Source organism: Xiphias gladius, chromosome 21 (assembly GCF_016859285.1).
Source record: "Xiphias gladius isolate SHS-SW01 ecotype Sanya breed wild chromosome 21, ASM1685928v1, whole genome shotgun sequence".
Lineage (NCBI taxonomy): Eukaryota > Metazoa > Chordata > Actinopteri > Istiophoriformes > Xiphiidae > Xiphias > Xiphias gladius.
The window spans coordinates 18322944-18349899 of record NC_053420.1 but is presented as its reverse complement, the minus strand read 5'-3'; the positions used below and the strand labels follow the sequence as shown (position 1 = coordinate 18349899).

The following is a 26956-nucleotide window of genomic DNA, read 5'->3' as shown; positions in this document are numbered from 1 at the left end:
CTGAGCTGCTTGAATTTATGCGCCAGGAGTGGCATAAAATCACCCAACAGCAATGTGAAAGACTGGTGGAGAGTATGCCAAGATGCATGAAAGCTGTGATTGAAAATCAGGGTTATTCTACCAAATATTGATTTCTGAACTCTTCCTTAGTTAAAACATTAATGTCTTGTTTAAAAAATGAATATGAACTTGTTTTCTTTGCATTATTTTAGGTCTGCAAACACTGCATCTTTTTTGTTATTTTGACCATTTGTCATTTTCCTGCAAATATTTGGAATTTGGGAGAAATTTCAGTTATTTGATAGAATAATGTCAGTAGTTTATAGAATAAAACCAAAATGTTCATTTTACTGAAACACATACGTATAAATAGTAAAATCAGAGAAACTGATAATTTTGCAGTGGTCTCTTGGAGCTGTAGTCATAAACATGGGAAATCTACTTATTTTACAAAATAAAGACATGATAGGAAAAAAGTGGCATGAAACTTCGTGGAACTCTCTTTAATTTAGCCAACTAAAAAAACAGGTATAAGTACCAGGTAGAAGGAAAATCACTAGTGTTGTGTTGAAAGATGAAAATGGCCAGAGCAGTAGGTAATCCTCTCCATAAAGCTGCTGTAAGTGGGATGAGCTAAGCACACAGTGTTTCTGTAAAGACTCTGCAAAGACTCCTCCTCTCAGTTTTATGTCATCATGACAATATGTGGGATTGAAATGGGTAAAGTACCTCTATTCACAGGCCCAGGAGGAAAGTCTGACCTCTGCGCTGCTCTGAAAACACAGTAGGAGCGTTGGAGGAAGTCAGAACTCGAGGAAGTCAGAACTCGTCCACAAGAAGTCACAGATCGGTGACATAAACGGACCAACACATGGATACGTGTACATTTACAGCTGATCGATTACCCTTTATGGTAAGTGCATCTTCTTTATGTTCATATATCAGTTTGAGTTAGTTTGGTCAATGATGGAGGATACTTTTGTTTCATGAAACTGAACTTTCCTGTGGCATAAAAGATTTCACCTGTCTGTACTCAAAGATTCTTGAAAATTTATCATAGGAAGAAGTGCTTTCTTGTTCAACATGGACATAACAGGTGATGATTGTGGTATGAAAATGTTTGGAAAGCCTTTGTCAATGATCCCCTTTATAGGTGTGAAATATTCCTATAGCACCGTGCTGTTGCTTTGATTTCACAGTATCAGAAACACTTATGTTCTACTGTAAACTTTTGCTTGTGATGAAGTACACACTACATTGTAGCTTGAAATACACAAAATGAATAAATAAACAAATAAATAAATTCATTAGTTTCAATAGTCATTTTGGTTTCAGAAAGCCAAATGGAGTAAAAACATGAGTCGACCACGGGCCACATGTGACTGAGGTTATTCTGAGGCGGGTTGTTCCTCATTTAGACGTCCTGTATGTTCAGCAGGGCTTTTAGATGCTGATCCAGTTAAAAGGCACGCTGAGCTCATACAACCACACCCACACCATGACACACAGATAACATACTCGTAATCCCTGACTGACAGACTCACCCCCTGTCAATGTGTCAGAAAGCTAACTTTTCTTCTGTCAGTGTGGCAGATCTTGCATATACAGTATGTTGTTATTCGCCAACAAATTTGTGCCTACAGTGAGGAAATGATTTTAATTTGGCATTATGTGTAATTACAGAGAGCTTTCCAGGGAGGAAAATCATCCTTGCTGAGTTTCCATCTCCAGAGTGCGCCTGATTGGACCTTTGTTGCTATAGACAACATCCAGTAGTTTCTGCCCAACTAGTATCTATTTTTTGATTTTCTTGTAGATGTAGCCAAAGAAATCAGTACCATCTCACCTGTTCTGACGTTGGAAGATGGCCACAGCAGCAGTGGACCCCCACCTGGGCTCAGGCCCTGACGAGGACGACATGTCTCTGTCTGGGAGTGAGTCCGATTCAGACAGCATCCTCTCTGATGACTCTGTGCTTCCAGACTACACACCAGAGATGAAAAACGGGCGTGCAGCATCGACACTGTATCAAGCATGCGCCCACAATGACCCCGTCTCTCTGCGGAAAGTTCTGGAGAGAGGGGTCACAAAAGAAGAGGCCATGGAGCTGGATATCAATGGCTGGGTGAGGTTCTCATTCATAATTACAATTCAGAACCTCTACTTCAAAGCTTTGGCGTGCTGTAATAAATCATGTCATTGTCATTGATTTCTATCTTTGGCTATTACTAACAGAATGGCTTGATGGTGGCTTGCTGCAAGGGTTTCATAGACATTGTATATGGGCTTCACAACTGTCCGTTCATAGACATAAACCACCAGGACAATGAGGGCAACACTGCACTGATGATTGCATCCCAAGCAGGTAAGTTGTACCTACACACAGGAAATTATCAAAAAAGTTTACTTAATGCATACAGTAAAGGTTCGGTTCAGTAGATAAAGCAGTAAAGTGCAACACAAACAACTGAACTGCCTCAATAATGGTATAATTAGACAGTAGTAATTATCATCTATAGCCTTATGTGACTTATATAGACGGAAAACTGTAAAGCTAAAATCCTTTCCTTAGATGCAACCAATCCCAAACGATATCTTCATCTGAGTCAAGTGAATTGAGAGTTATCTTAGCAGCAGAGCCAGTTTTCAAATGTTACACATTTTCTGACACACTGCTGATCTAATCTCTGATTTCTGTGTTTTTATCTCCAGGTCATATCAACACAGTCATGTATCTCCTAAACTATTATCCCGGTATAGACACAGAAATAAAGGATTGTCGTGGTTTCACGGCCCTCATCAAAGCTACTCTGACCGGCCGCAATGATGTCGTGGCTGCCCTCGTTATGGCTGGTACGTACGTAACAGCTATGAACTTTTTGGCACAAATGATTTAAATGATTCATTACTTTCTTTGAGGTATTGATTAATAAATTGAGGCAGAGTACATTCTCCCTCATTTATTATACAGAGAGTTATAGAAAAATATTTTGGTTTGATATTAATATTGATCAATTTCTTCCATAATGTGCTCATATCGTCTGGAAAAATATATTTTAGTACTTTTCTGGCATTATAAGAATATATTACATGTTGTTCATTGTTGTTCATTATTATGCAACATTTCATATTGCATAATAACTTGGAAAATCATAAAGAATAAACAACAGATCGGTCAGTTACGCACATGAACTACTCAGTGTCCCCTGAAACCTTCATGAATAACAAAATGCATACAAATACATTTACATGCACTTATAAAATACTGTTTGTCTGATCAAAACACAGTATTTTTGTATTTCTCAGAATCCTGTTGGCAAAGTTGTCTTGCCAAGACTCAAAGCATGCGGAAGCCCCATTTTTACAAACACTATTCAAACACTAAACCCTGAGATTAGCTGATTAACCAGGACTCAGTTATGGCACTGGCTGTGAGAATAGCTGACCCCAAGGTTTACTGTTTCGTGTGTGAAGCCCGCTATCTTTGTTGCCGAGTGAAAGTGCCAGTGACGCCAGACCGGTTTAAGGGATCATTCTGGGGACATTATGACATCTTAACACACCCTCGAATAATCTCTGATTTACTAGTCTTGCGGGCTGGTTATAGATTAGCCACTTGCAGAGCTATTTTTAGACCGCACACGTGCCTAAAATCTCTGCAAGTCAAGATTTATTGTTTAACATCTCAGCCAGGGCTGGCTGACTATGACTACTGTGAAAGTCAAATGCAAATGTTTTGTTTAGGCCGATAATTGGCCTTTTTTGTGACATGTTATAGCAGAAAACACAGATGTAATTAATCATTGATAGTGAATTGAGTTTAGATGTTCCAGTTTCAGGGCCCTGGTATTGTGCATGCTGGCTTATCGGTAAGGTTTACAGGGGCATTTCCCTGTAAACTAGAGTGATCCCATTCTTAATGTTATTGATGACACCTGTTCTTTTGACCAGCTATATGGTCATCCAAGAGAAAGGCCAAAAGGCCACCCGAATTAAATTAGAAAAAGAAGCTGAAAAGAAGAAGCTGTTCACATTATTCATTTTTAAATTGAAATGAAACATTACGCTACTCATTTCTCTGCTCTACCATCTTTCTTTCCAGGGGCTGACATTCACGCAGTAGACTCCACAAAAGAAAAATGTGCTGGAGACTGGGCACTGAAAACAGGTCGCTATGAGACCTTGTATCGCCTCCGCCGCCTAAATATGCGGCCAAAAGCTGAACAGTTTTGTGAGAGTTATGTCCCTGAGTGGCCTGAGCTCAAGGAGAGGGTAGCTAGTGCCACAGCTGAGAAAACCGCCAGGGAAAAAATTACTCAGCAGATAAAAAACACCTTTGGATTCAGATTTCCTCGTGACCCCCAGGACAACGGGGTCTTGGACCACATGGTGCGCATGACCACCAGCGTCCATAGTCCCCTGATTTCAACTGGGTGCCGTCCACTCTGCCCCACAAGCCCTCCGGAGGTGGGGAAGAGGCGGCTGGCTGTACCAGAGCTGGTGAAGAAACACCCAGATAAGGAGCTGGAAGAGAGTTCGGTATGCCACAGCGACAGCTCCGTATCACACATCATTCCCACACTCCACTCTGCAGAGTCCATCACTACAACGTGCTGTGCCGACACCGAGCGACGAGGCAGCATCCTCTCACTGGCCTCGACCAAAGTTGCTACTACATTTATTCCCCGGGGTATGGCAAGAAGGAACAGCGTGTTCCCCTCAGGCTGCATCCCCAAGATCAATGTCAGCAGGCCTACAGAGGCAACGCCAAAGAAAGAAACTAAGAGGAAAAGGGAAAAGGGCTTCCTGGAACTACCCAAGTGGAAGTACAAGGAGATCAAGGATGAGAAAAAGAAGGAGAAGAAGAAGGCTGAGAAAGACAAGACAGAGAAAGAAAAGAAGGAGAAAAAAAGGGAAAAAGACAGCAAGAAGGCCAAAAAATAGGAGTTTCAAAAAAGGGCTCTTCTGCTGTACAAATCATCCCTTTTGAGAACAATATGTTTTTAAAAAATGTGCTCAACTCAGGGCTTGAAACTGAAACCGTATATGTTGGAAACATTCAGCATATAGACCTATAACCTATAACCTTACGGGGAAATAGGTATTAGAGGAGATATTTTTTCTTTCCTAACAGTGACTGACAAAGGACCCCAAATGAGAACTTTTCAGGAGGAGTTTGAAGCTTTTAGTCTGTCTAAAAGTTGAGACAAATATTATATATTGTAGTTAAGATAGAAAATAAAGTTTATTTTCCATGACTATATAAATATATAAATTATATATATAAAAAATATACATATATATACATACATATATAGAATTAAAAAAAAGACAATGATTATGATACAAGGCATGAAATCCATCATTACATAGTCAGTCTTACAGGTGCTAAAGCATTTATAGTATCTACCTCATCATTTACGTAAAACACAGAAAGGCAGACATATACCGTATATATACCTGAATATCCATTCCCTATGCAAGATTTAAACGTAGAAATATATACCTATGTCAAAACTCATGTATTATTTATATATTTATACTGTATTATTATATAGTATTGTTTTCTTTCTTGTAAGTTATTTTTTGTAAATAGTCAGCCAAAAATCAATTGTAAATTCTCTACGGCATATAGCGAACATGCATCAACGTGGAGGATCCTCTAGTTCAGTTATTTCAAGTTTTATTGCCATTTTTCTTGACCTTACCAGTAACATATTCATATTAAATATCCTGCTTTTTTCTAAATGCTATACGAGGGCAACTGGAACCTCAAATCCAGTTGCCTTCATATAGCACTTAGAAATACCATGACCTGGGTGACTGAGAATCTTCACAGACATGTCCTGCTTTTATTAACTCTATGAGTGCATGGAATCAGTTTTCTTTGAAATTACTAATAAATATAGGACAGTGAAACATTATCAATTCATTTATTCATGTTTAAAGCTGCACTGGTCAAAAGTTTTATATTAATGCTGGATCAAATTACTATGTTTAATGTGAAAGATGTTGCTCATAGTGATGAACCCACAAAGAATTACCACCAACCTCTGCATTCTCCATCAAATGGATTGATTATTTAAGTCTGATAAATAATAATAATAAAAATAACTTTATTTATATAGCACTTTTCAAAACAACAGTTGCAAAGTGCTTCACAAAGAAAGAGGGCCTAAAAGTCAACAGTAAAATTTTAAAATCAATTCTAAAAAAGATGGGCAACCCATGAAGGAAAGCTAAAATGGGGGAGATAGGATCAGGCTTTTGTGATTTGATTAAAAGTCTGGCGCTTGCATTTTGGACACCCTGCCACCATGTAATCATGTTTTGGCATTTAAACAATGTACTACAGTAATCCAGACAAGAAGTGACAAAAGCATGAGTAACTCTCTGAAGATCGTTAAAAGAAATAAACAATGTAATTTTCTAGATATATTTCACAAGTGGAAAACCACAACAGCGCTAGCATTTTAACATGGGACTGAAGAATGAGGGTCTGGTCTAAAATAACTCCAAGTTTTTTAACAGTGGGTACCACATGTTGAGATAGAGATCCAAGAGCAGGCAGAACTTGGCCATGAGTGAGCACGGGGCCTATAATAAGGATTTCCGTTTTTTCAGGTAAGATGAAGAAAACGTATTGTCATCCAATCCTTATTGAAACCTGATTGAAATTTCTCAAAAATATTGTTATTGATCAAGACTTCCAGTAGTTGATTTGAGACCATTTTCTCAGGGATTTTTGATATAAAGGGAAGCTTAGAAATTGGTATATGTTTGCTAAGGACAGAGGGATCATAACCTTTTTTAAAGCAACTGCACACCAGCTGCCCTGCACCAAACAGCAGACAGGGAAAGTTAGTGACTAACTGGCGAACACAGTGGAGAATTTAGCAGATATAAAGCTTTATATTTTCCTCTGGAGTTGGTGGAGACATAACCAGAAGTAAACGGAAATTGAATATTGGACTTCTCCAATGAATGCTAATGTTCCTCTGTACCTGTTGAGTGTGAAAAATAGGCAAGTGTTTACATAATCAGTTCAAAAAAAACCCCCAGTGAATCAGTGGAGCAGCTTCAATGTACAAAGGCTGACATCAGTCAGAACCAATCAAAGACCACAACTGAAGACAATAATCCCAAATCAATGTGTATGTGAAGCTGGAGGTAATGAGAAAGAAATCAAATATATTGACAAATAAGATATTTGCAGAAGCAGCCATTTCTCCATTCCTCTTAAATAAATAAATCTGGGAGGATCTCAAAGCAATAAGAGCCTAATGAGAAGGTCTTGCAGCTGAGATTTGGTGTTGACAAATGGCCATCTGTGAGTGGCTTCTGTGACCTGATATGTATGTATTTTATCACATTATCTCTCTCTCAAAGCACCCAGCCTGTCATATATAAAATTGTACCCACAAGATGTTGACCTTTAACCTAGCTAGATAAATGGATGTAGAAATGGCCAGAATAGACAGACAGACAGACAGATAGATAGATAGACAGACAGATAGACAGATAGACAGATAGACAGATAGATAGACAGATAGACAGATAGACAGATAGACAGATAGATAGACAGATAGATAGATAGATAGATAGATAGATAGATAGATAGATAGATAGATACTCACCTCACCTCTTTAATCTCCACTGTCTGTCCGTGTCTGTGCTGCAGCCTGCTGGTGGAGCATGTTAGTAAACTGACAGCCTGGTTAGCTGTCATCATCTCGCCTCGGCAGCCCCATCTAACCCTAGCTAACTAAACGTGTTAATGCGATGAACCGGGAATTTATTGACCATGGCTAACCTAAGGATTTCGTTAGCCGTCGCGGTCGTCCAGGCTGTCCTGTACAGAAGCTCCGAGGGTGAGTAGCTTCTTTTTTCTTTTATTCGTAAGCAAGCTCAGGGCCGCTGCCAGCATCAAGGCGAGCGGATGTGGAGTTAGCTGCGAGCTAACGTTAGCTAGGTTACCTAGCCTGGCCGAACGACAAATTTAATTGAGCCACTGATATGAAACCAGGTCAGCCCTCATTTATATAGACCTGGGTATTATTTAAATACATTATATCCCACCGTCTCCCTGTTGCTGCCCAGCTAGTTAGGCTAGTCTGAAACAGCAGTTAAACCTGTGTTCCGGTAGCATTGGGCTGTCAGCTCAGTGAATTATTTTGCTGTAAACAGAGACAGTCTTGCTTAGTTTTGGGGGGCTGTGTATTCTTCCTACAACCTTTCCCTAATATTTTGTAAACGTTTAGTTGCCTCTCTACATCGCTCGAATGTTAACCGAGACAGAGACACTTGGCATGTCGCTGGTTAGATAATGGCACCGTGAGGATATTACTGCATGGGACAAGGTTTTAAGGTGCTCAAATTTATGTAGAGTGGATGGACTCAAATTACTCGTAGGCAGACAAATGCCATGTTTACGACATCCAGGCGCATATATGGAGATTACGCTCTTTTTACAGTGTTGCAATAATGATAGATAATACACAGATGTTAATACTGTAAATAAACCGAGTTTAGGATTATCTGATAGTGGATCGTTTCACAGTTTATCATGATTTGGACTATGTGTGGTGTGCTTATTCGGTGTCTTGAGTGGTTTTCAGTAGTGTTATTTTTTTTCGGCAATATTCCACTGTGTAAGAGACCTTGTGTGTAAGAGATTGTGTGTGAGAGATTAGAATGTATTCAAAAGCAGTGTTGGATATGTGCATGGCTTCTTATCTGATGGGGCAGGGTAGGAGCGGGTGATGTGTATATCATCCTTATTTATCATTCGCATTTCCTGGAAATTCAGTTGGAAACAGTTTGTAGAAAAAAAAAAAAAGCAGATGGGAAAGTCAGTTCATCACATTGACACAAAAATCTTGTTAATCCAGTACTGCCATAAATAAATCCAGGGCTTCAACTAACAGTTATTGCCAGCAGTCTAAAAAGATATTCAGTTTTCAATGACACAGAGAAAAGCAGCAAATCCTCACATTTGAGAAGCTGAAACCGGAGAATCTTTGGTGGGTTTTTTTTCTTGACGAATGATTAAATAGGATTAGTCGATTATCAAAAGAGTTTCTGATTAATTTTTTGTCGATCGACTAATTGAAAAGATTTGTCGATCAACACAAACAGATAATTAAAGGAATAGTTGTCACAGTATAAACAGTTGTCAAATTTCTGTCATCAGAAGGTACATCAAATCCCCCACCTCTATGTCAAAATGATGTTAAGAAATGTGGACACTGTTCCTTCTTCTTTCTTCTGGCATTGCAACCTATTAATTGTACTAGGAGCACTTCATAGCTTTACAGCGCATTTCCTTTATGCCCCCACACAGTGCAAGGTATTGTGCACATTTTGGTGTCTTAATTCTGTGCCTGTTGGCGTCTTCAAAAGCATGGGACATCAACTTGTTGTATGTGCTGTAAAACATGTTGACACAAAACATGGCCACTCACTCCTGCTGTGAAACAAAAAAAGTGTAGCAAAGACGACCCAGTGCTCAAGCAGCTGAACTCCAAGGAAACATTTTTTCCACTGTGATTTAGTAGTAGTAGTAGTAGTATTTTGTTGTTATTATATTTTGTTTGAAATGTAAACAGCCAGAAAACCCCTTCTTACTATTGCCTTTTACTGCAGTAGTCAGTATTTTTGGCTATATTTCGGTATGTTTTGAGAATTTACAACCCTAATACTTATTTGTTCTCTGAGGACTCCTATGTGGTTTTAAAACAGTAGGCCCAATGTGGATTAAAGATGTTGCATTTATAGCCATGGAAAGTCTGAAATGTCAATCCTATTTCATGTTTAGTCAGAATTTATCTTCCCAATTCCTTATCTATTCTGTGGTTGTTTTTGTGTTTCGTATTTGAGCACCAGCATCTGCCAAGTAGGTGTAAGCATTGTTTGAGTCAGTACCACAAATCATGTTGTAACAAATCTGGATTTCCCCTGTATGATGTAGAGGACACTGACCAGCTGCATGTGTGTGGGTTTTCCAGCAAACAAATCCACCACACGGTCTCTAGCAGAGTCATTTTCTACTGAGAATGCACTGGGGGGCTTTTCAAAATTACTGGATGTCTGTGTGTAATAACATTACTCAGTTTCACAGAGGAAGTCTGAATCTCTTGTCAGTCTAATGACTGTCACAGCTGTTCATTTAATCGCTACTCCTACATGCCCTCACATAAACTCTCCACCCATCCTCCCAAAGAACATGCCACCCTGACACACCCCACCTCACCTCTAACACTACCTTTACCTCCTGACCTCGCCAATACAATCCTCTGTCTCTCTGTCTTTAAGTCTCTAATTCGTCTTCGCAAGACGTTACTCAATTTTCTTCAGAAAATTTTCCCTGAATACTTAAACAATAATCATCTTAATAATAATAATAATTATATAGTACAAAATTCTCTTGAGCCATGTCAGGGTCAGTCGGTCGGGTTCACCTCACACATATCTCCCACAAACCAAACTGTTGCACTAATCTTAATTGGCAACCACAAAGCGAGATGTCACATGCTAAAGAAACCACAACAGAAGTTCATCATTGACAGAGCATTAGTAGTTATTGTCCTTTACGTTTTTAGGATATGTGTAAGGCTGCATATTGTTTGTAAGGTGTCATGCATACTGATGCTGTGTCCCAAATCCATACTACTATATACTAATTCTACACAAAATGTACCATGTACTTATAGTCATAGTATACTGTTTGAGCAGTTGGTATACAAAAATATTGACCTACTGCATCAAAATGTTTTTTGTAACATTTAATACTACTCATAATTTATTTAATTTTTTTCCAGCTGTGAGTAGATCCTCCATGCTCAACGGCATACTCAAAAATCAACCGTATTTGTGATTATTATGCATACCGTCTGCTTTGAGTGTACTTATATTTTGTATTTTGTTCTAGTATGGAATTGGGACACAGCGTGAATCTGCTGGCTGTTACTGCCCTCTACTGCACATGATGTGTACTGTAAGAGCCTGTACAGCTGAGAACAAAAGCAGTACTTTGTTATTAGCTTTGACTGACTGTTGATGTGTTGTAACAATAAATTCACAGCCTGTGCACACTATATTAATTTGCAGCACTTACAGAGTTGCAAGGTTCATTATTCTCAATCAGGCAAATTATTGTTTTTCAGACTGTTTTGCCTCTTCTACCCCCCTCCGTCTCTGCAGCTCTTTGGTGTAACTGTACGACTGCCCAGTGTGAGAAGACTGGCTCCCAGTGTGAGACCGATGGAGCCTGCATGGCTTCCACCTCCTTCATTGACGGCCAAGAGCAGCACATCCGTATCTGCATCACACGCGACAAGCTTGTGCCCCCTGGACAGCCATTCTACTGCCTCGGTGCAGAGGGCTTTCTCAACATCCACTGCTGCTACACCGACTACTGCAACAGCATTGACCTCAAAGTACCCTCAGGTCAGAACTGTCAAGTGTCACGCAGCTTACACAGCAAGAGAAAATACTGTAAATTACACTAAAAAGAAATGTCTTTGCCCCTCGCATATAGTGAGTGTGTTAACCCCAGGCCAGCCCAGAACATGCTGTAAATGTCATACATTGTCTGTGATGTTACCAAAAAACATCTCAGTGCCTCTGGACTTCTTACCCTTTTTTTTTTGACTCATGGTTCCTGAAAAGATTAGTTTTTCAATGGTGTATTGTTGTGTGTCCTTAAATAGTTGGCATAGCGTATGTGGAGAGAAAGACTGTCAGTGTGGAACTATTATGACAGGAAATTGCGGACACTATCAGTCCCCAGCAAGAACAAAAATCACACTCTGCTTGGTTCTCTGGCGCACATACTCGTAGTGTGTGGATATCCTCATCTAAACTGTGAACTGGGCAAAACTGTATGTTAAAAGACTAAGAAATTTTTTTGCCCGCACCGTGCATGTCTGGCGATCTTGAATGACCACCACAAGAATTATTTATGCTAGGACCAGCTATAGCATTTTAAAACACAAATAACTCCAAGGATCCATATTAATTTTAAAAAAAATAATATGTCTAAATCAAGGGTGGATTTGAAGAGAAATCCATAATCTGACACAAACCTCACAAAGACGAAGCACTGCTGAATAATATGAGAGTGGTCAAGAGGGAGAATAAGCAGCTCTGTTAATCTAATTTCAACTGAATTTTTTTGTGGTTTTCACAGTAAAAGCCTTTCAGTGTTGACAATTGAGTATTTATTTGTGAAATAACTGTAAATAATCAATGTAGATTAATGCAAGAGTCAAATGTTGACTCAGTTTTCTAATTGTCTGCTTAGACAAAAGCTTTACACTGACATCCATTCGAGGACATGAAGCTTCTCTTTTCAGAGAAAGAAGTCAGTCTTCTGTGTGCACTGGGTGCCAGATGTCACATATTCATTTCCTACTGTGCTCTTTTCAGTGACAAGTCCATCAGGACTGGAGGGAGGCTACGGCCCAGGAGGGACATGGGGCCTGGTGGAACTAGTCGCCGTGATTGCAGGGCCGCTGTTCCTGCTGTGTCTGCTACTGTTGGTGGGTGTGTTCCTGTATCAGTACCACCAGAGAGCCTACAACCACAGGCAGAGGCTGGAGGTGGAGGACCCCTCCTGTGACCACCTGTACCTGGCCAAAGACAGGACCCTGCAGGACCTCATTTATGATTTGTCCACATCCGGTTCAGGCTCAGGTCAGTTGACAATGTGATAATAAATCCGCTGGCCAACACGCGTGTTGTAGTTTACACTGGTTCTGGCATCTCTAGATCAAATTTATATCAGAAGACTGGGGATGACTGATCTCTATTCTCATCTTTTCTGAGCAGGTCTGCCTCTGTTTGTCCAGCGGACCGTGGCCAGAACTATTGTCCTGCAGGAGATCATTGGTAAGGGGCGTTTTGGGGAGGTGTGGCGAGGACGTTGGAGGGGTGGCGATGTGGCGGTGAAGATCTTCTCATCGAGAGAAGAGCGCTCCTGGTTCCGTGAGGCTGAGATCTATCAGACCATCATGCTCCGCCATGAGAACATCCTGGGCTTTATAGCTGCTGACAACAAAGGTGCGCATCTGTAACATCACAACATGTTCAATTTTGTGGTCAAATAACGGGGGAATCATTTACTGTGTAATAATTAATCATTCTCAGGTAAACTTATCATTTCTTGGGTGTTTCTATATTCCTATCTCAGATAATGGCACATGGACCCAGCTGTGGTTGGTGTCAGACTACCATGAGCATGGCTCTCTGTTTGACTACCTGAACCGCTACTCTGTCACTACCGAAGGAATGATCAAACTGGCGCTGTCAGCTGCAAGCGGCCTTGCACATCTGCACATGGAGATACTTGGAACACAAGGTAGTGTTTGTATAATTGTACATTTGCCCTTTAAGCATTACTTCATTTTCCCCAGCTTCCACCTTTAATTAACATGACAGTTCGAATGGTGACACTTCCACGTACAAGCTAAATCATGTAACACACTGCATATCCTATTCAACCACATGGTTTAGTGTCTGGAGTAATGAGTATTAGTTACAGAGTTTCTTTTCATTGTTGTTTAGCCATAGTCAGAGTAATGACACCTCAAGGCCTGAGCAGGTCAAGTCTGCTCCAAACATGACTTACTTTCTCAACTCTTTGTGTAGTAGCCACCAGTAGTAAAATATATCTGTGACTGCTCTGAATTTAAATCTGAGCCGAAAAGCTATCATTCAGTTGTTTCATCCAGGCAGTTCCACACTTTGTAATGCTTAAAGGAAGTCTACAGTGGAAAAAACATTACGTGTTTACCATCTGGAAACAACTGTATTGAGAAATGCTTCTGTCAGCAAGGGCTTTTCACCACTTTCAGTGCTGGCTGTATAAATTTCCTGTTTGAAACCAATTTCCTACTTTGCTTCCTCCGCCCACAGGCTTGCATAAGGCCTCTCCTGTTGATCTTTGCCCTTTATTGCAAGACTCTGATGTAACTGGATTTAGTAATCAAACGTGTCACAAAAGCATGTATAATTTGATTAGATGTAACCCACAATAAAAGACTAATTGTGTAGTTAACAAAATATGTTTGTAATATATTCAGTAATTTAAAATAGAAACTTAGAAAAATTGTAGAAAAATATGTAAATTATGTTCAAGACATTTCTTATTGTTTAACGGTGTGTGAATAACTAAAATAGCTGAGGAAGAGGTTCAATAAATAATTAGCCTGTCAAAAATTAGTGGAGACTTAAAATCCAGCGTGGTGAATTCCACTAACTAAATGCCCTGAATTCTTTTCCAGCTGTGACATTATATATTTGGTATGGCCAAGGGCATGTGTTGGTGGTCTCATGTCCAAGTTTTCATTATGTTTAGCTGTTGTCACAGTCACATACATGGCTGCATCGCATTGGAAAGTATGTACTGCTGAAACGGAAACTGCCATCTGATGAAAAGTTTTATAAATTATTTACTGATTATCTTTGAAAGCAGTTCACTGCTGAGTCTGATTAACTGCCTGCCATTGAAAATAAAAGTGCAGTTGAGGAAATCTTGTTGCATAAATGGAGGAGTGTATTCTTTTCTTTTATCAACATAACTGATGCCCCAAAAAGGAAAATTAAACAACATGTTGCGGTTTCCAGCTTCTCATAAAAAGGACATTATAATTGACATTAATATGTGAAAAAATGTAATTGGAGACATAAAAAGAATTCACAAGTGATTGTCATGTACATTTATGTCTTGATAGGGAAGCCAGGCATCGCCCACAGAGACCTGAAGTCCAAGAACATCCTTGTGAAGAAGAACTGCACCTGTGCTATCGCTGACCTGGGTCTGGCTGTCCGTCATGACTCTGCCACTGACACAATCGACATCGCCCCCAATCAAAGGGTGGGCACCAAGAGGTCTGTGTCCACATACACACCTGCTGACATAACACTGACCTTCCTTTCTCACACGTATCATTGACACCTTTCCTAGAATATTCTTTAATTCTGTACATCATTACAACCTCTTACAGGTACATGGCTCCAGAGGTTCTGGATGAGACTATCAACATGAGACACTTTGACTCATTCAAATGTGCTGATATCTACGCGTTGGGGCTGGTCTACTGGGAGATTGCGCGCCGCTGTAACAGTGGAGGTCAGACTCTTTTTGTTTTCACTCTGGACACTCGACCTGTGGTGGTTGGTTTGTTTTTTTTTTTTTTATTTCAATGTCACAAGCTGAGAACACAGCACTGATCTGACCTCATCACTGTCCTGTGTGATCAGGTATCCATGAAGAGTACCAGCTGCCCTACTATGACCTGGTGCCTTCTGATCCTTCCATAGAGGAGATGAGGAAGGTGGTGTGTGACCAAAAGTTACGACCCAACATCCCAAATTGGTGGCAGAGCTATGAGGTATGAAAATGAAAAAAAAAAAATGTTACATGATGAATATCTGCACTGTTTTTAGAGGGTAAGTCTAGTTGAACACAACCCAGATGTTATCTTTGTAGTTTTTCCGTTTCAAATAGTCAAATTGTACTTGCTAATATTATTATTATTTCTGTTGCTAATAGTAAAATTGTACTCACTGATTTAGGAATAGGTCTAGGAACGCTGCAGCATCACTAAAAAGAAGCCAGTGGACCAGACTGACTATACACAGTTTTTTCTTTGCCATCAGGGTGAACATTTCAGGTGCACTCACTTTTGGTTTTACCTCCAAGAAGTGGTTTAAATATAATGAAGGTTTAGATAACCTAGGAAAACTGGTGGCTTGTTTACAAATAGTATCAATCGCATATCTATCAGTATCTGTGTATTTGCTGACCGTTGAATAACAAGAAAGCTTTACAGAAATTTGAGATCATATAGAAGCAGTGTCACTGTTACATAATGTGTCCACGGAGAGCACTGACAGGTTTATTTTTAACTATTAACTGTGCTGCCCAGTACATATCTTGATCATAAGTCTTTTTTTATTACCTAAATGAACAAAAATCTCTTTTACAGCAGTATCCTAGCCAAGACAGCAACACCACATAAAACATCAAGGTTTCAAAACATATAACACTGCCTTACAGTGAATTAGATGAAATATAAAAATAATCAAAATTCACAAATAAAATTAAAAGAATGACATAAGGAAAGGATAAAATAACAGCAATAAATATACCATAACAATTAATATAATAAACAAATTTAATAGAATTATCAAAATTGTTTTATGTTATTCATTAAAAAAAGGAATATTGGCCAATATATTGTTATCAGATTTCTTTTGAAGCTGTAACTATCAATCACTAATATCAATATTGGCCTCAACTATCCAGTGAAAGTCAAGCTACATTTACAGCCTGTATGATTGACAAACTGTTTGTGTTCCTTGCTCCACTGTAATTTTTTTATAGCAGTGTTGCTATTTGGTGTTCCCAAATCTGAACAGTTACTGTGATGAGTACAGTGTTATCATAGACACTAAAAATTATGCCCAAAATTACAAAAAAAAATGAACCAGTTGTGATAAACAGGTGGTATCCTTTAAAGCCATTTGTAAATACTGTGCCTACTACTCTACCTGTGCAACATTTGTACCATCAACTTTATTCATACCACCATACAGCATCTTAATTCCTCATTCACTTTTTCCTCCTGCTCTTCCAGGCCTTGCGGGTTATGGGCAAAATCATGAGGGAGTGTTGGTATGCTAATGGAGCTGCCCGCTTGACAGCCTTGCGAATCAAAAAGACCCTGTCCCAGCTCAGTATTCAAGAGGACATTAAAGTCTGAGCGAAGTCAGCAGAGCACTGAGAAAGAGCACTGAGCAGGACCCGGCTCCAGACGATAGGACAGTGAGAGGAAGGGTCTGGGCCCTTCTGCAAAGAACGCACAAAGTTAAGAAGATATGATGGAGAGTGGCACTTTGTAAAATAGTAGTCCATAGACACTTCTGCCAGTTTTGAAGCCACTTGATTTCTGACAAACCCTACCTCGCTTACCCAGCCGAACTACCAAGAACACCTTTCCTGTCTTGTCCTCAGCTACCGCTGCCCTACTTTAACCTTTCTGTTCCACTCTACGTTCTATACTAACAAGGATCCTTGGATTTCCTGTGTAATTGTATGCAATCAATAGCAGGATATGTAATTAACCAGTTAACATTCTAAAAATCACTTGCTGATATTTACGAGTCTCTTTGATCACTTTTGCTTAATAGTTAACGAACAGCATTCGCTCTTATTGTCTTTGTAAGGGGGCAAGCTGGGAGGGTTAGGGGTGTTTTTAACTTATTTTTACTTATTATGTTATTTAAGTGTCTAGATCTAATATATAGGTGTTTGTGAGGCTACTGTGTAGGTTTCTCTATGCCACACCTATAGCACACAATCACACGACAAACAGCTTAGAAATCCGTCAAAGAAAATGATCCATCTGCTTCTGCGGCAGCGGCGTGGTTTAGTTAAATGCAGATTTCCATGTTAACATGTACAGAGCAGTTGAGACAGTTTGCCGAAGTGCAGCCCATTGACTTTCAGCGAGGTAAGACTTCAAAGTCACCGGAGCATTAGGGCACCTTGCCAAACATGATTTAGCCTCTGGACAACTTGCCTGGAGCCTTTCTCATAAACTGTTGTAAAGCTCAGGTTTTCTTTATGCTTACCAATCAACAGGCTTTTTTCCCTCTGTTTAAAACCAGCTTAAGCAAAATACACATTTAGGAATTATAAAATAAAAATGGATTTCACTAGGATGGAGGGTTCGACTAGTTGTAGAGCAAAAGCTGCCAGTGGCTTGATACTGTATGTGTCCTGTCCTTGAACTTCTCAGCTGACACGCTCGCTGGCTTCAGATCTGGACACTAATGATGCAAAACACTAAATGCAGCATGTTGCACAGTGGTATATGTAGTATGTTTATATAACAGTGTCCTATTCTGAATGTAGCCGCTGTTTGTCAGTCAACCCGTAGAGCATAGCCTGCCATGAAAATGTACATTGGCTCCATTCCCTCAGATAAGCTGGTATACACAATATTCAGATAAACCTTTGCAGCAGCCAGCCAGTCATCTAGACTGTACATTCAATGCGAGAGAGAAATATATAGTGTCAAATCATGTCCGGTGTTCTTTTGCCCTAGGGCTCATTCACTCTGGCCATGTATACAGTAACTACTGCACATAGACTAGCTTTTTGAGGTAATACTTGTGTATATCTGAGAGTTACATTTGATTGAAACTTAGGTCATGTTTCAGATGGTTGAATCTTTTTTTATACCATCTTTATGTACCAGTCTACTTTCTGACCTCTGAAGTAACATCACTGTATATGTCAGACACACTGCTTATGTTGACTTTTTCTTTTAGCTCTCTCTTACTGCAGAGCAGTATTTGATTTTTAATCAATGTTTCCCCTTGTGGCGCCTTTCGTTCACCGTGCATTACCTCCCCAATGTGCAAATTGTATGTTATTTGTTTTTGGAGTGCTAACATTGTCAGAAATCACTGTCTACATTTTTTGTTTTCAGGAAATAGGTGCACTTTTGTCTTTAGTTGTATGCAAATTCAACTGGTACTGTTGGTGTGTATAGTCTTTCCCATGTTATTTATATGTGTAGGCTGCGAGTCCCTATGAGAGCCTGAAAGGCCACATGTGCACTACTACTGACCTCACAGCATTAAAACCAAATTATTCTCAGAATCATCTCTGGTCATGGCCTCCAGTGTTTATTTAAGATCACGCCACTGAAAATGAGACTGTTTACATAAATCATGCCAAGCAGTTGCAGTACACTCCGTCGGACCGGAGAGAATGTGAAGTTTCTTTGGATCTCTGGGAGAAGAAATGTTGAAACTAAATACTACTGAAATGACTCAATGCTGTCTCTCAAATGTGTTTTGCCAGTACTTTTTGAATTTAGAATCACTTGCTCACCTGCATTGTATTGTTTTAAGTCTTATGGGTTGTTAGTAAGAAGAGACAGAGTGCACTTGATGCTGTTGTTTTTGGCTGGAAAGTCTGGGAAGCTCTGCTGTTAAATAGGTGGTTGAATGTCATCCATATTTATACATTGAAGAGGTATGTTTGTCAACTTGTATCTGCCTTACAATGTTTAAAAAAAAAAAAGTGTATTTAAGGTCTGTAATACCTTGCTCCAATAGTGGGGTCTGAGTCTTAAGAAATGAGGTATTATACTACAGGTTGACATAACTCCCAGGTCTCTGTCCAGTTCTGGCAAAGAGACAACTGCATCCATGTACAAACCCCTTCAGGATTTCAATCATGTATCTTCTAATATAGAGTAATAAATACAATTGTTTTCCTATGCTGTGTCTAATTCTTCTATTTTCTTTCATCTTTGTACTGAAAAAGAGGTAAAGTGGCAATAAGAAAATTTTTTATGTTAACAATGGATCACATAACTAGTTGTATATGCAAAGGGTTGCTTGTAGCAATGAACTCACAAGACTCTCCAGTTCCCCTCAGCTTTATGGAGCATTTTAGCACCTTTCAGCTCATTGTTTTGGTTTTCTGGCCCCCAGCTTCACTTTTTTGTTTCACTCACTGCTCCCATGGTGTCTTTTTTAGCTTGGCAGCTGTTTATGGCGAAAAAGCTGTAAAAAATAATTTTGTGTGACCTGCCTGGCAACAACAAAGTTAGTGATTAGCTAGTGAGCATAGTGGAGCATTTAGCAGCTAAAGAGACTACTTCCCTCGGGAGCTGGTGGAAACCAAAACAGCACTAAAAGGAGAGCGAATATTGGGACTTAAATTTATCAGGTAGCCAGAAACAAGAGTCTAAATGAATGCTAATTTGGCTCCATATCTGCTGTATATTTAAATAGGCAACCATTTGGTAATAAGTATGCATTTCAGCTCTAAAGGTGATAATGTTGTGTTTATAGCTGGCTTCCGGTGCCTTCAAGTGACCCAAAAAAAAAAAAAAAAACATTTAACGCAGATAATGAGTGACTACAAAAGTAACAGGACATACTGCTACCCAGTTAAGACCTTTAGACAAAAGTTATGTGTGATATACAAGATATATACATTTAAAAATTAATACCATTTAAACAAACTCAAAGAACCTTTATTGCTTATTCTTTAAATTATAGTCTCAATGCTGATTAGTACAAAAACTGTGCATTTACATACAATTGTACACATTCTATTTCATGTATACCAAAACAGAAAGTGTGTGAATGGCCTATCCTTCTTAGAAAATGGAAAGGAAATGCTGGTATTGAGTGATTTCGATTCAGATCCCTAGACACAATGAACCGAGAAACAGATGAATAAAATTACAAAATCTGATATTCTGCATCAGCATAAAGACACCATTAACATATAAATCGGAATATGAATAATACAGAAACTATTAATTTGACCATTAGGTTTCAAGTGATGGACCACATTTCTAAAAACTGATGAGATTTTGCAGCATAGAAGAAGTAAGCAAATCCCTTTAACGCTAATAATGCAAAACCCCAAAGTGTAGCTAACAAAACAAGCAGAAAAAAAGTTGTCTATAAAATAAAATATACAATCCATTAGACATTTAGTTATACAGACAGAATGGCAAAACATAAAACCCATTAATATTCAGACTTTGTGCACTCAAACAGAATACTGCACAATTAACGGTCGTTTCTGACAGCAGATTCATCTATGCTGTTCTAGACTTCACCAGTGAGGTTGTCTTGAGACCCTAAGTGCTGTTCCAGGTTTGCTACTTTGCTGTCTGGCTAAACAAGACTAAAACCCGAGCCCTAGGATTCTTCTCACACTGGTAACTGTGGTTAATTAAGGACGTCCTGAAGCTGAAATCTGCAAAGGTCCACACTTATTCAAATAAGCAAACCGTGACCAGGCCTTTTTAATGTTATATCTGTGGAATAATTTCAGTGCAGACTACTGACAATATCCAAGGTCTTCCTAGTGTTTGAATGATAAATTGTGCTAAATCATCTTCTTGAAAAGGTAGTATGTGGGTAGTTTCTATATGTACTGTATGTATGACATATACAGATAAATACTTAAGTAACCATATATCCATCAATATTTCTGCAAATTGGAAGAATGGAGTTTTTCAAGTTAAAAAAAATTAACAACTCAATTTCCACCTGCCTTTAAATAATTAAGCTAACTAAATAAGGAATAACGATAATTTTAGTCGAATAACATCATAGTATGCATATGTACAAAGAATAGGGCTCACGTGCCAGAACAACACCACACACAAAAATTACACAATGTTTAAAATTACCCTTGGATAGGCTCACTGTGCAACCAAATTTCAGCCTCACAATAGAAATGAAATGCTGCCAACGAAAGGAAATAAAGGTAGATCAGTTTTCCTTTAGCTGATAACTGATTGCTTGTTTTATCTGGCAATTAATTTACATTATCAGGAATATCTTTGTAATCAAAGTCATAATTAATGACGTGCTGATCTACATAGAGATCAGCACGACATTAATTATGACTTTGATGACAACAGCCACAAAGGTGGGAATGATGCTGGTCATGCTGCGTGGCTAAAGCTCCTCGTCAGAAGTTTCTTGTGCTTTGCATCTTTCTTGTCACTCTCTGGTGATTTGGATTTTGGCTCGATTTACCAGAGTTTCTAAATGTCACATACAACTAAAATTACATATTGCAAAGTTGCTAAAACTTAGTGAACATCATATTTTTGCAGAGCGGGAGATGTCTTCATGTGTGAATAGAGGAAACCTGGTTACAGGTGATGGATGATGATACTAAAACCTACAGTCATAATTCCCCTTCTACATTTCTGTTCTCGTTCTCCCTTTCCTCTGGCCTCCTCTTGAAACTGTGGTACCTTTCCTGGTGTTCCTTTCTCAGGCAGTGCCTGTGGACAGAAAAATCTAAGTTTACCATGGACACATTTAGGAAAATATATGAATGATTACACTACTTTTAATAATACTTTAATTCTTCCTGTGTTTTTAATATACTCTTTGTTCTATTAAAAAATGTGCCCCGAAAGCTCCAAAAATCTTAAACAACTACACTTACTGTACTTACCCTCTTCTGCATCAGTAAGCACTAGCGCCTGGAGAATATCTGAAAGAGAGACAATTCCCTTCACCACCTCCTGCTCATCCACTACCACCAGCCTGTGCACCTGAGGGACACAGAAAAAGACCATCAACATTACTTTTGTCTCTGTTAAATAGAATCTCGACCATGGCCAAAAAGAATGTGTAGAGAAATTGATTGCACATACAACAACATTGATAACGAGAGACAAAGTGGCTAAGAGTCTTATTTAAAAAGTGAGCTGAGGAACAACAGACCTCAGAGTTACGTCTGGCTGAGATCTTGGTGACTTAGTAAAAGGAGAGAGCTGAGCAGAGTTCAATCCTATGCAACAGTGTTGCTGTACAGTGTTGACACACTGAAGGGTAGATGTGTGCAAATTATGTTTTCCTGCTATAAAACTTTCTTTTGACTTCTGGCCAAAGCTGTCTATCAGGTGTTTTTTCATGAGGAATTTAAGGTGGGGAAGAACATTTCAGATATTTTTCATTATAGGCTTAGGCTCATTCAACACTCTGGCCAGTAAAGCCCACAAGCGACAAGGAGTAAACGAGCTACGAGAGACGGCCACTTTGTGACAAACAATGACATCAAACCATCACCTCTGCCTCCACCAGTCTATTGATGATGGCCTCCAGGGTCTCGTGCCTGTGGCAGGTCAGAACTCCTTCAAAGTACTGAGAGCGGTGCTGCAAGGCTTTGGTCACAGTCACATCCAAGTTGTTGTACGTCTTCTCTGCTGCCAGGTTCTGTATAAACATGGACCCATAGATTAGAAATGTGTCTTCATCTTAAATTGCAAAAAAAATACAGTTAAAAATTATACACATGTCAAAATAACAGTAGAATATAGTCTTTTAAGTAAGGGTGAGTAATTTGGATAAATCACAATATATGTAATTTTATATCGCAATATTGATATATACAGAGATATGTAGATAATATAACCATCATTAGGATATCTGTTTTTGGCTAATCCAATCAATTAATTGCCTAACAAATTTATGTAACCTGTAACATTGAAGAAAAAATCCAGTAAATTCAAATATGTCATAAAGAAGTCCTGCTCACTGATTTACAACACTGTCCTTAGAAACAGCCCTACAAGGAAAAAACAAAAAAAAACTTTTCTCTCACGTTATATATTTGGTCATATTGCCCAACCATACTCTAAATATTAGAGCAGTCAATTAATTGATCGATTAAAAAAAATTTGCTGATTAATTTTCTACCATTTCTATTAATCGTTCTAGATGTTTTTCAAGAAAAACATCAAAACATCTGCAGGTTAAAGCTTCTCCAATGTGACAATTTTAAGCTCATATTTGTTTTGTAAATGTAAACCAATATTTATGTTTTTTGGAATTTTGTTCAAATTAAACAAGCTATTTGAATAAATCATGTTGGGCTTTGGAAAATTACAGCAGGCACCTTTCACTATTTTCTGATATTTTACAGACCAACTGATTGATAGATTAATCAAGAAAATGATCTGCATATTAACGGATAATGAAAATAATTGTTATGTGCAGCTCTACTCAACACAAGACAGAAAATAGAAAAAAAAAACTCCTATGTGATTATAAACAAAAAAAGGTAGAAAAACATCCAGTGAGTAGACAGTGGCAGAAGATAACTTACTATAACATCAAATTTTGAGTATATATCCACCACTCGACCTGCAAGAGAGAGACAGCACCTCAGTACATAAATGAAACCTAAAAGGTCTCTGGTCATTAATGAAAAAAATAACAAGGACATAATTTCAAGCAGCCCACATACCTTTGTCATCTACAACGGGGAGCGCTGACACTCGCTGCTCAACAAAAATACCCAGTGCCGTGTACAGCGGTGTGTCTGAGCGGACCACTGCTATGTTCTTGAATGTTCCGATATTCAGTTCCTCTAAGGTCTGGCTCAAGAACGAGGGTTTTGGCATCTCTGATATCTGAAAACAGTAACACTTGATTAAAACTGTAGGGGAATGGATGTATTTGTAAAATAGTTTAAAAATATATACCGTTTCCTTAACTGTAGCTAATAGTCCTTCCTCTGTCAGACTCAAACACTGAAAAAACAACTGCAGATTTACAGTGTTTAATGTAGCAGCAGTGAGGATCGAAGCCTACGGGACTTACAAAAAGCTTCAGGAACTTGAGAATCCTCTTGTGTGTGAGAATATAGAGTGTGTTGCCTGTCAGCGGGTCGATTACAGGCAACCTGTGGATCTTGTTCTTCAGCAGAGATGATACTGCATCATACAAACTGTAATGCATAGAAGTAAGAGAGGACCTAGTTACTTAAGTTATTTGGGATGTAGCATGTTGTGAGATAAAATAGCTGAATAAAAACATTAAAAGTAAAACTATCTCAGTGTTAGTTTCTAATGCTATTTTGTATCTTGGCAGGCCACAAACTAAAGCATCAGATGCCGCTTGGTTTTATGTCCCAGGATGCAACAACCATGTATTCAAGTGACATTTTAACACCAATCAACGGCAAAATGCCGATGCCTGGTAGTACTATTACTAGCCAAGCTTTTACAAAAAAAACAAAAAAAAACCAACTCACCTTGCATTGGGAGATATGCTAACCAAGGGCTTGAAAGAGTCTTGAAGGTAAACCTCTATTATAAAAATAACAGACAATATAGTTTACCTTCAAGATTACGAGTGTAAACTAGAATTACATTACATATTCATTAAACATTCTCACCCCTCCATGTTTCAATTTTGTGTTCTTCCAACTCATATATCTGAACCTGAAAGATTACAAAGACAGAAAGGTTTGAATTCTTTAAGATTAACTAATAAAGATGTCAAGACAAGCTCTTTATACAAAGGGAAAAGACAGCATGGGCACATTCGGTAACATACTACTCAAAACCCTACCTATGACAAAATTACCTTGCAGTTCAAGTCTAAGCTGTAATATGTTACACCTAATCTTGCAATTCAGACTCTAATCATCTTACCAATGGAGATTTGTAATAGCGATGAAGAATGTTGATGAAGTCTGTGATGGTTAGCATACCTGCGGAGCAGAATTAGGAGCATTTACTCAGTCTATTGTTTGATTTATTCTTACTCAGAGAGTGAAACTAAGCCAATGAAAATAACTCTTACCAACAAAGCACTGCTTCTTACTGTCCCACAGAGGCGCTGCTCTTACCCCATTAGAAACAAGTGCAAAAAACGCCTTCTTCACCTGTAACATTAATTGCGCCAAATGTTTGAGACTATATTAGCTAATGAGAGATAAATTCCAATTTTTTTTGTTTTTTAATTTAAAGCTTTTGTTTTACCTGAAGTGATGTATCAAACACAACCAATTTGGAGCTGGTAGGTACAAGGTCATAACACCGGTGAGACTTCATAAACCTGGTGTACACATTGTGCTCTGGGTCTGAAAGAATACAAGAGAGATTATTTTTCACCTTTTTTAAACGTCACTGATTTCTCATTTTGGTCTCATGAGATTTATACGAGTCCCTTACCCTCTATGACCGGGTCCTTTTTGCCCTCAAAATCATCTACAGTTACTGGAATCTGAAAGAAAAAGATACATATCATTAAAATTGAGCTTGTCTAGGTGACCTCCCAAACAAGTGAATGTAAAAAAAAGTAAATTCTGTGTTACACAGACAATATGTTATAAACAAGCCTGCGTAACATGACTAAATAATCCCCAGCCATCAGGGTTATGGGCAGAAGCACTGACTGGCCCGCCAAGGGAGGCTATGTGCATAAAAAAATGCATTAAAATGTTTATTATTAGTCATAACCCTTGACATGGTTAAGTTTATGTAGCTATAATGCTGCAAACTATTATATTTTGGTTAATACTAGGATGATTGGGTTTAGGTAAAGTTAAGTGGTTTGCATTGGTGGAAAGCAACCAAGTGCATTTACATTAACATTAGTTAGTAGTTACAGATTTACTACAAAATGTATCAAACAAACACATAAATTATGATGTATTATTATAGATTAAGATACCCAGCAGTATATGAAGTAGTTAACATTAGCACCAGCTGCGACATTAAAGTGATGCTTACGTCGCTGTTCCATTGCTTAGTGTACAAATGATTATAATGCAGTAATATAGTGTATATTATTCTGAAATGGGGAATTCTCTAAAATTGATACTTTTACTTTATAAAAGATTCAGTTACCGTTAATGCCAGACTTTAACGGTGCCTGGTTTGCAAAACTCACCCGGTGTCGTCGCTGCATTAGTTAAACGCAATCTGATTGATGCGTCTTTGTACAAAAACATAATATTAACGTTAGCCAAACGTTAGCATTAGCTAGCGTCATAGTCTGTTTACATTAATGAGTCAGTCGAGGTGACTTTTTGCGTCAGTTAACCTGGTGAAACCTTATGTATCGAACTGCCTTGTTTTTAGAAATTATTTAAACCGGTACCTGGAACCATATTTAGTTTTCCGCAATGTGTGCCTTCCTGACTAGCGATAGTGGACTAGCGATACTAACAAGCGGGCTAGCCTCGGAACTACTCTATCAACATTTAGTTAGTTCGTTAGCCGCTGCCGTTACCACGCCACGGCAAGTCTCGTTAGTTAACATGGGTGGAGATGGTTTATTAGGAAGCTTCCGAGCTACACACGCTAAAGTTAGCTAGATAACTTACACACTCCATGTTCCATCCGCCGTTTCGCCTTCCTGTTGCCGGGTTGTTTTACAGCTGGCAGGTTCTAGCAGAGCCAAAGTCTTCCGCTACAACTCACTGTACAGTCGTTACCGTACTACACGTAGAATTACCGCAACAAAATCCATGGTGCCTACATACGTTCGATACAGTAATTGAGCGTGCATACGAAGCTCGAGCCCAATGAAATATGACTGACTGCTTGGTACAGGAGCCACAATGCACCGCCACGCTACCTAAAATGCA

The 26956-nt window shown here is 38.8% G+C and overlaps 4 protein-coding genes across 7 annotated transcripts in view; 2 read left to right on the top strand and 2 right to left on the bottom strand.

Moving 5' to 3' along the window:
- The window catches only part of arhgef25b (Rho guanine nucleotide exchange factor (GEF) 25b), a 35471-nt gene extending 27721 nt beyond the window's left edge, over positions 1–7750 (bottom strand). Inside the window, exons 1-2 of the mRNA XM_040158600.1 lie at positions 7638–7750; positions 1847–2071 (exon numbers count right to left, since the gene is read on the bottom strand). Coding sequence (XP_040014534.1) covers positions 1847–1956 — 110 coding nt within the window. The 5' untranslated portion in view covers positions 1957–2071; positions 7638–7750. The remainder of the gene's footprint in view (positions 1–1846; positions 2072–7637) is intronic.
- On the top strand, positions 1997–7769 carry ankrd33ab (ankyrin repeat domain 33Ab). Its single transcript, XM_040159035.1, has 5 exons — positions 1997–2125; positions 2236–2365; positions 2713–2853; positions 4103–4826; positions 7682–7769. Exons 1-5 carry the CDS (start codon positions 1997–1999, stop codon positions 7767–7769), a joined length of 1212 nt encoding a protein of 403 aa, XP_040014969.1.
- LOC120807006 (activin receptor type-1B-like) lies at positions 7759–19272 on the top strand. The gene is made up of 9 exons (XM_040158602.1): positions 7759–7871; positions 11203–11448; positions 12430–12696; positions 12832–13062; positions 13193–13360; positions 14736–14892; positions 15009–15133; positions 15265–15395; positions 16644–19272. The coding sequence occupies exons 1-9, from the start codon at positions 7805–7807 to the stop codon at positions 16767–16769; spliced, it is 1518 nt and encodes a 505-aa protein (XP_040014536.1). The 5' UTR covers positions 7759–7804; the 3' UTR covers positions 16770–19272.
- Positions 19273–20075: 803 nt separating this feature from the next.
- On the bottom strand, positions 20076–26903 carry LOC120807405 (5'-AMP-activated protein kinase subunit gamma-1). 4 transcript variants are annotated; one of them, XM_040159410.1, is made up of 13 exons: positions 26693–26903; positions 25536–25587; positions 25344–25444; positions 25165–25246; positions 25014–25072; positions 24755–24800; positions 24611–24665; positions 24178–24304; positions 23822–23987; positions 23681–23718; positions 22642–22788; positions 22016–22124; positions 20076–21848 (listed from the first exon to the last, which is right to left on the bottom strand). In XM_040159410.1, exons 1-13 carry the CDS (start codon positions 26699–26701, stop codon positions 21838–21840), a joined length of 1002 nt encoding a protein of 333 aa, XP_040015344.1. In that variant the 5' UTR covers positions 26702–26903; the 3' UTR covers positions 20076–21837. The 4 variants fall into 4 exon arrangements, with proteins under 4 accessions (XP_040015344.1, XP_040015346.1, XP_040015342.1 ...); XM_040159412.1 differs by lacking the exon at positions 26693–26903 and adding an exon at positions 26467–26610; XM_040159408.1 differs by lacking the exon at positions 26693–26903 and adding an exon at positions 26257–26336.
- Positions 26904–26956: the final 53 nt, after the last annotated feature.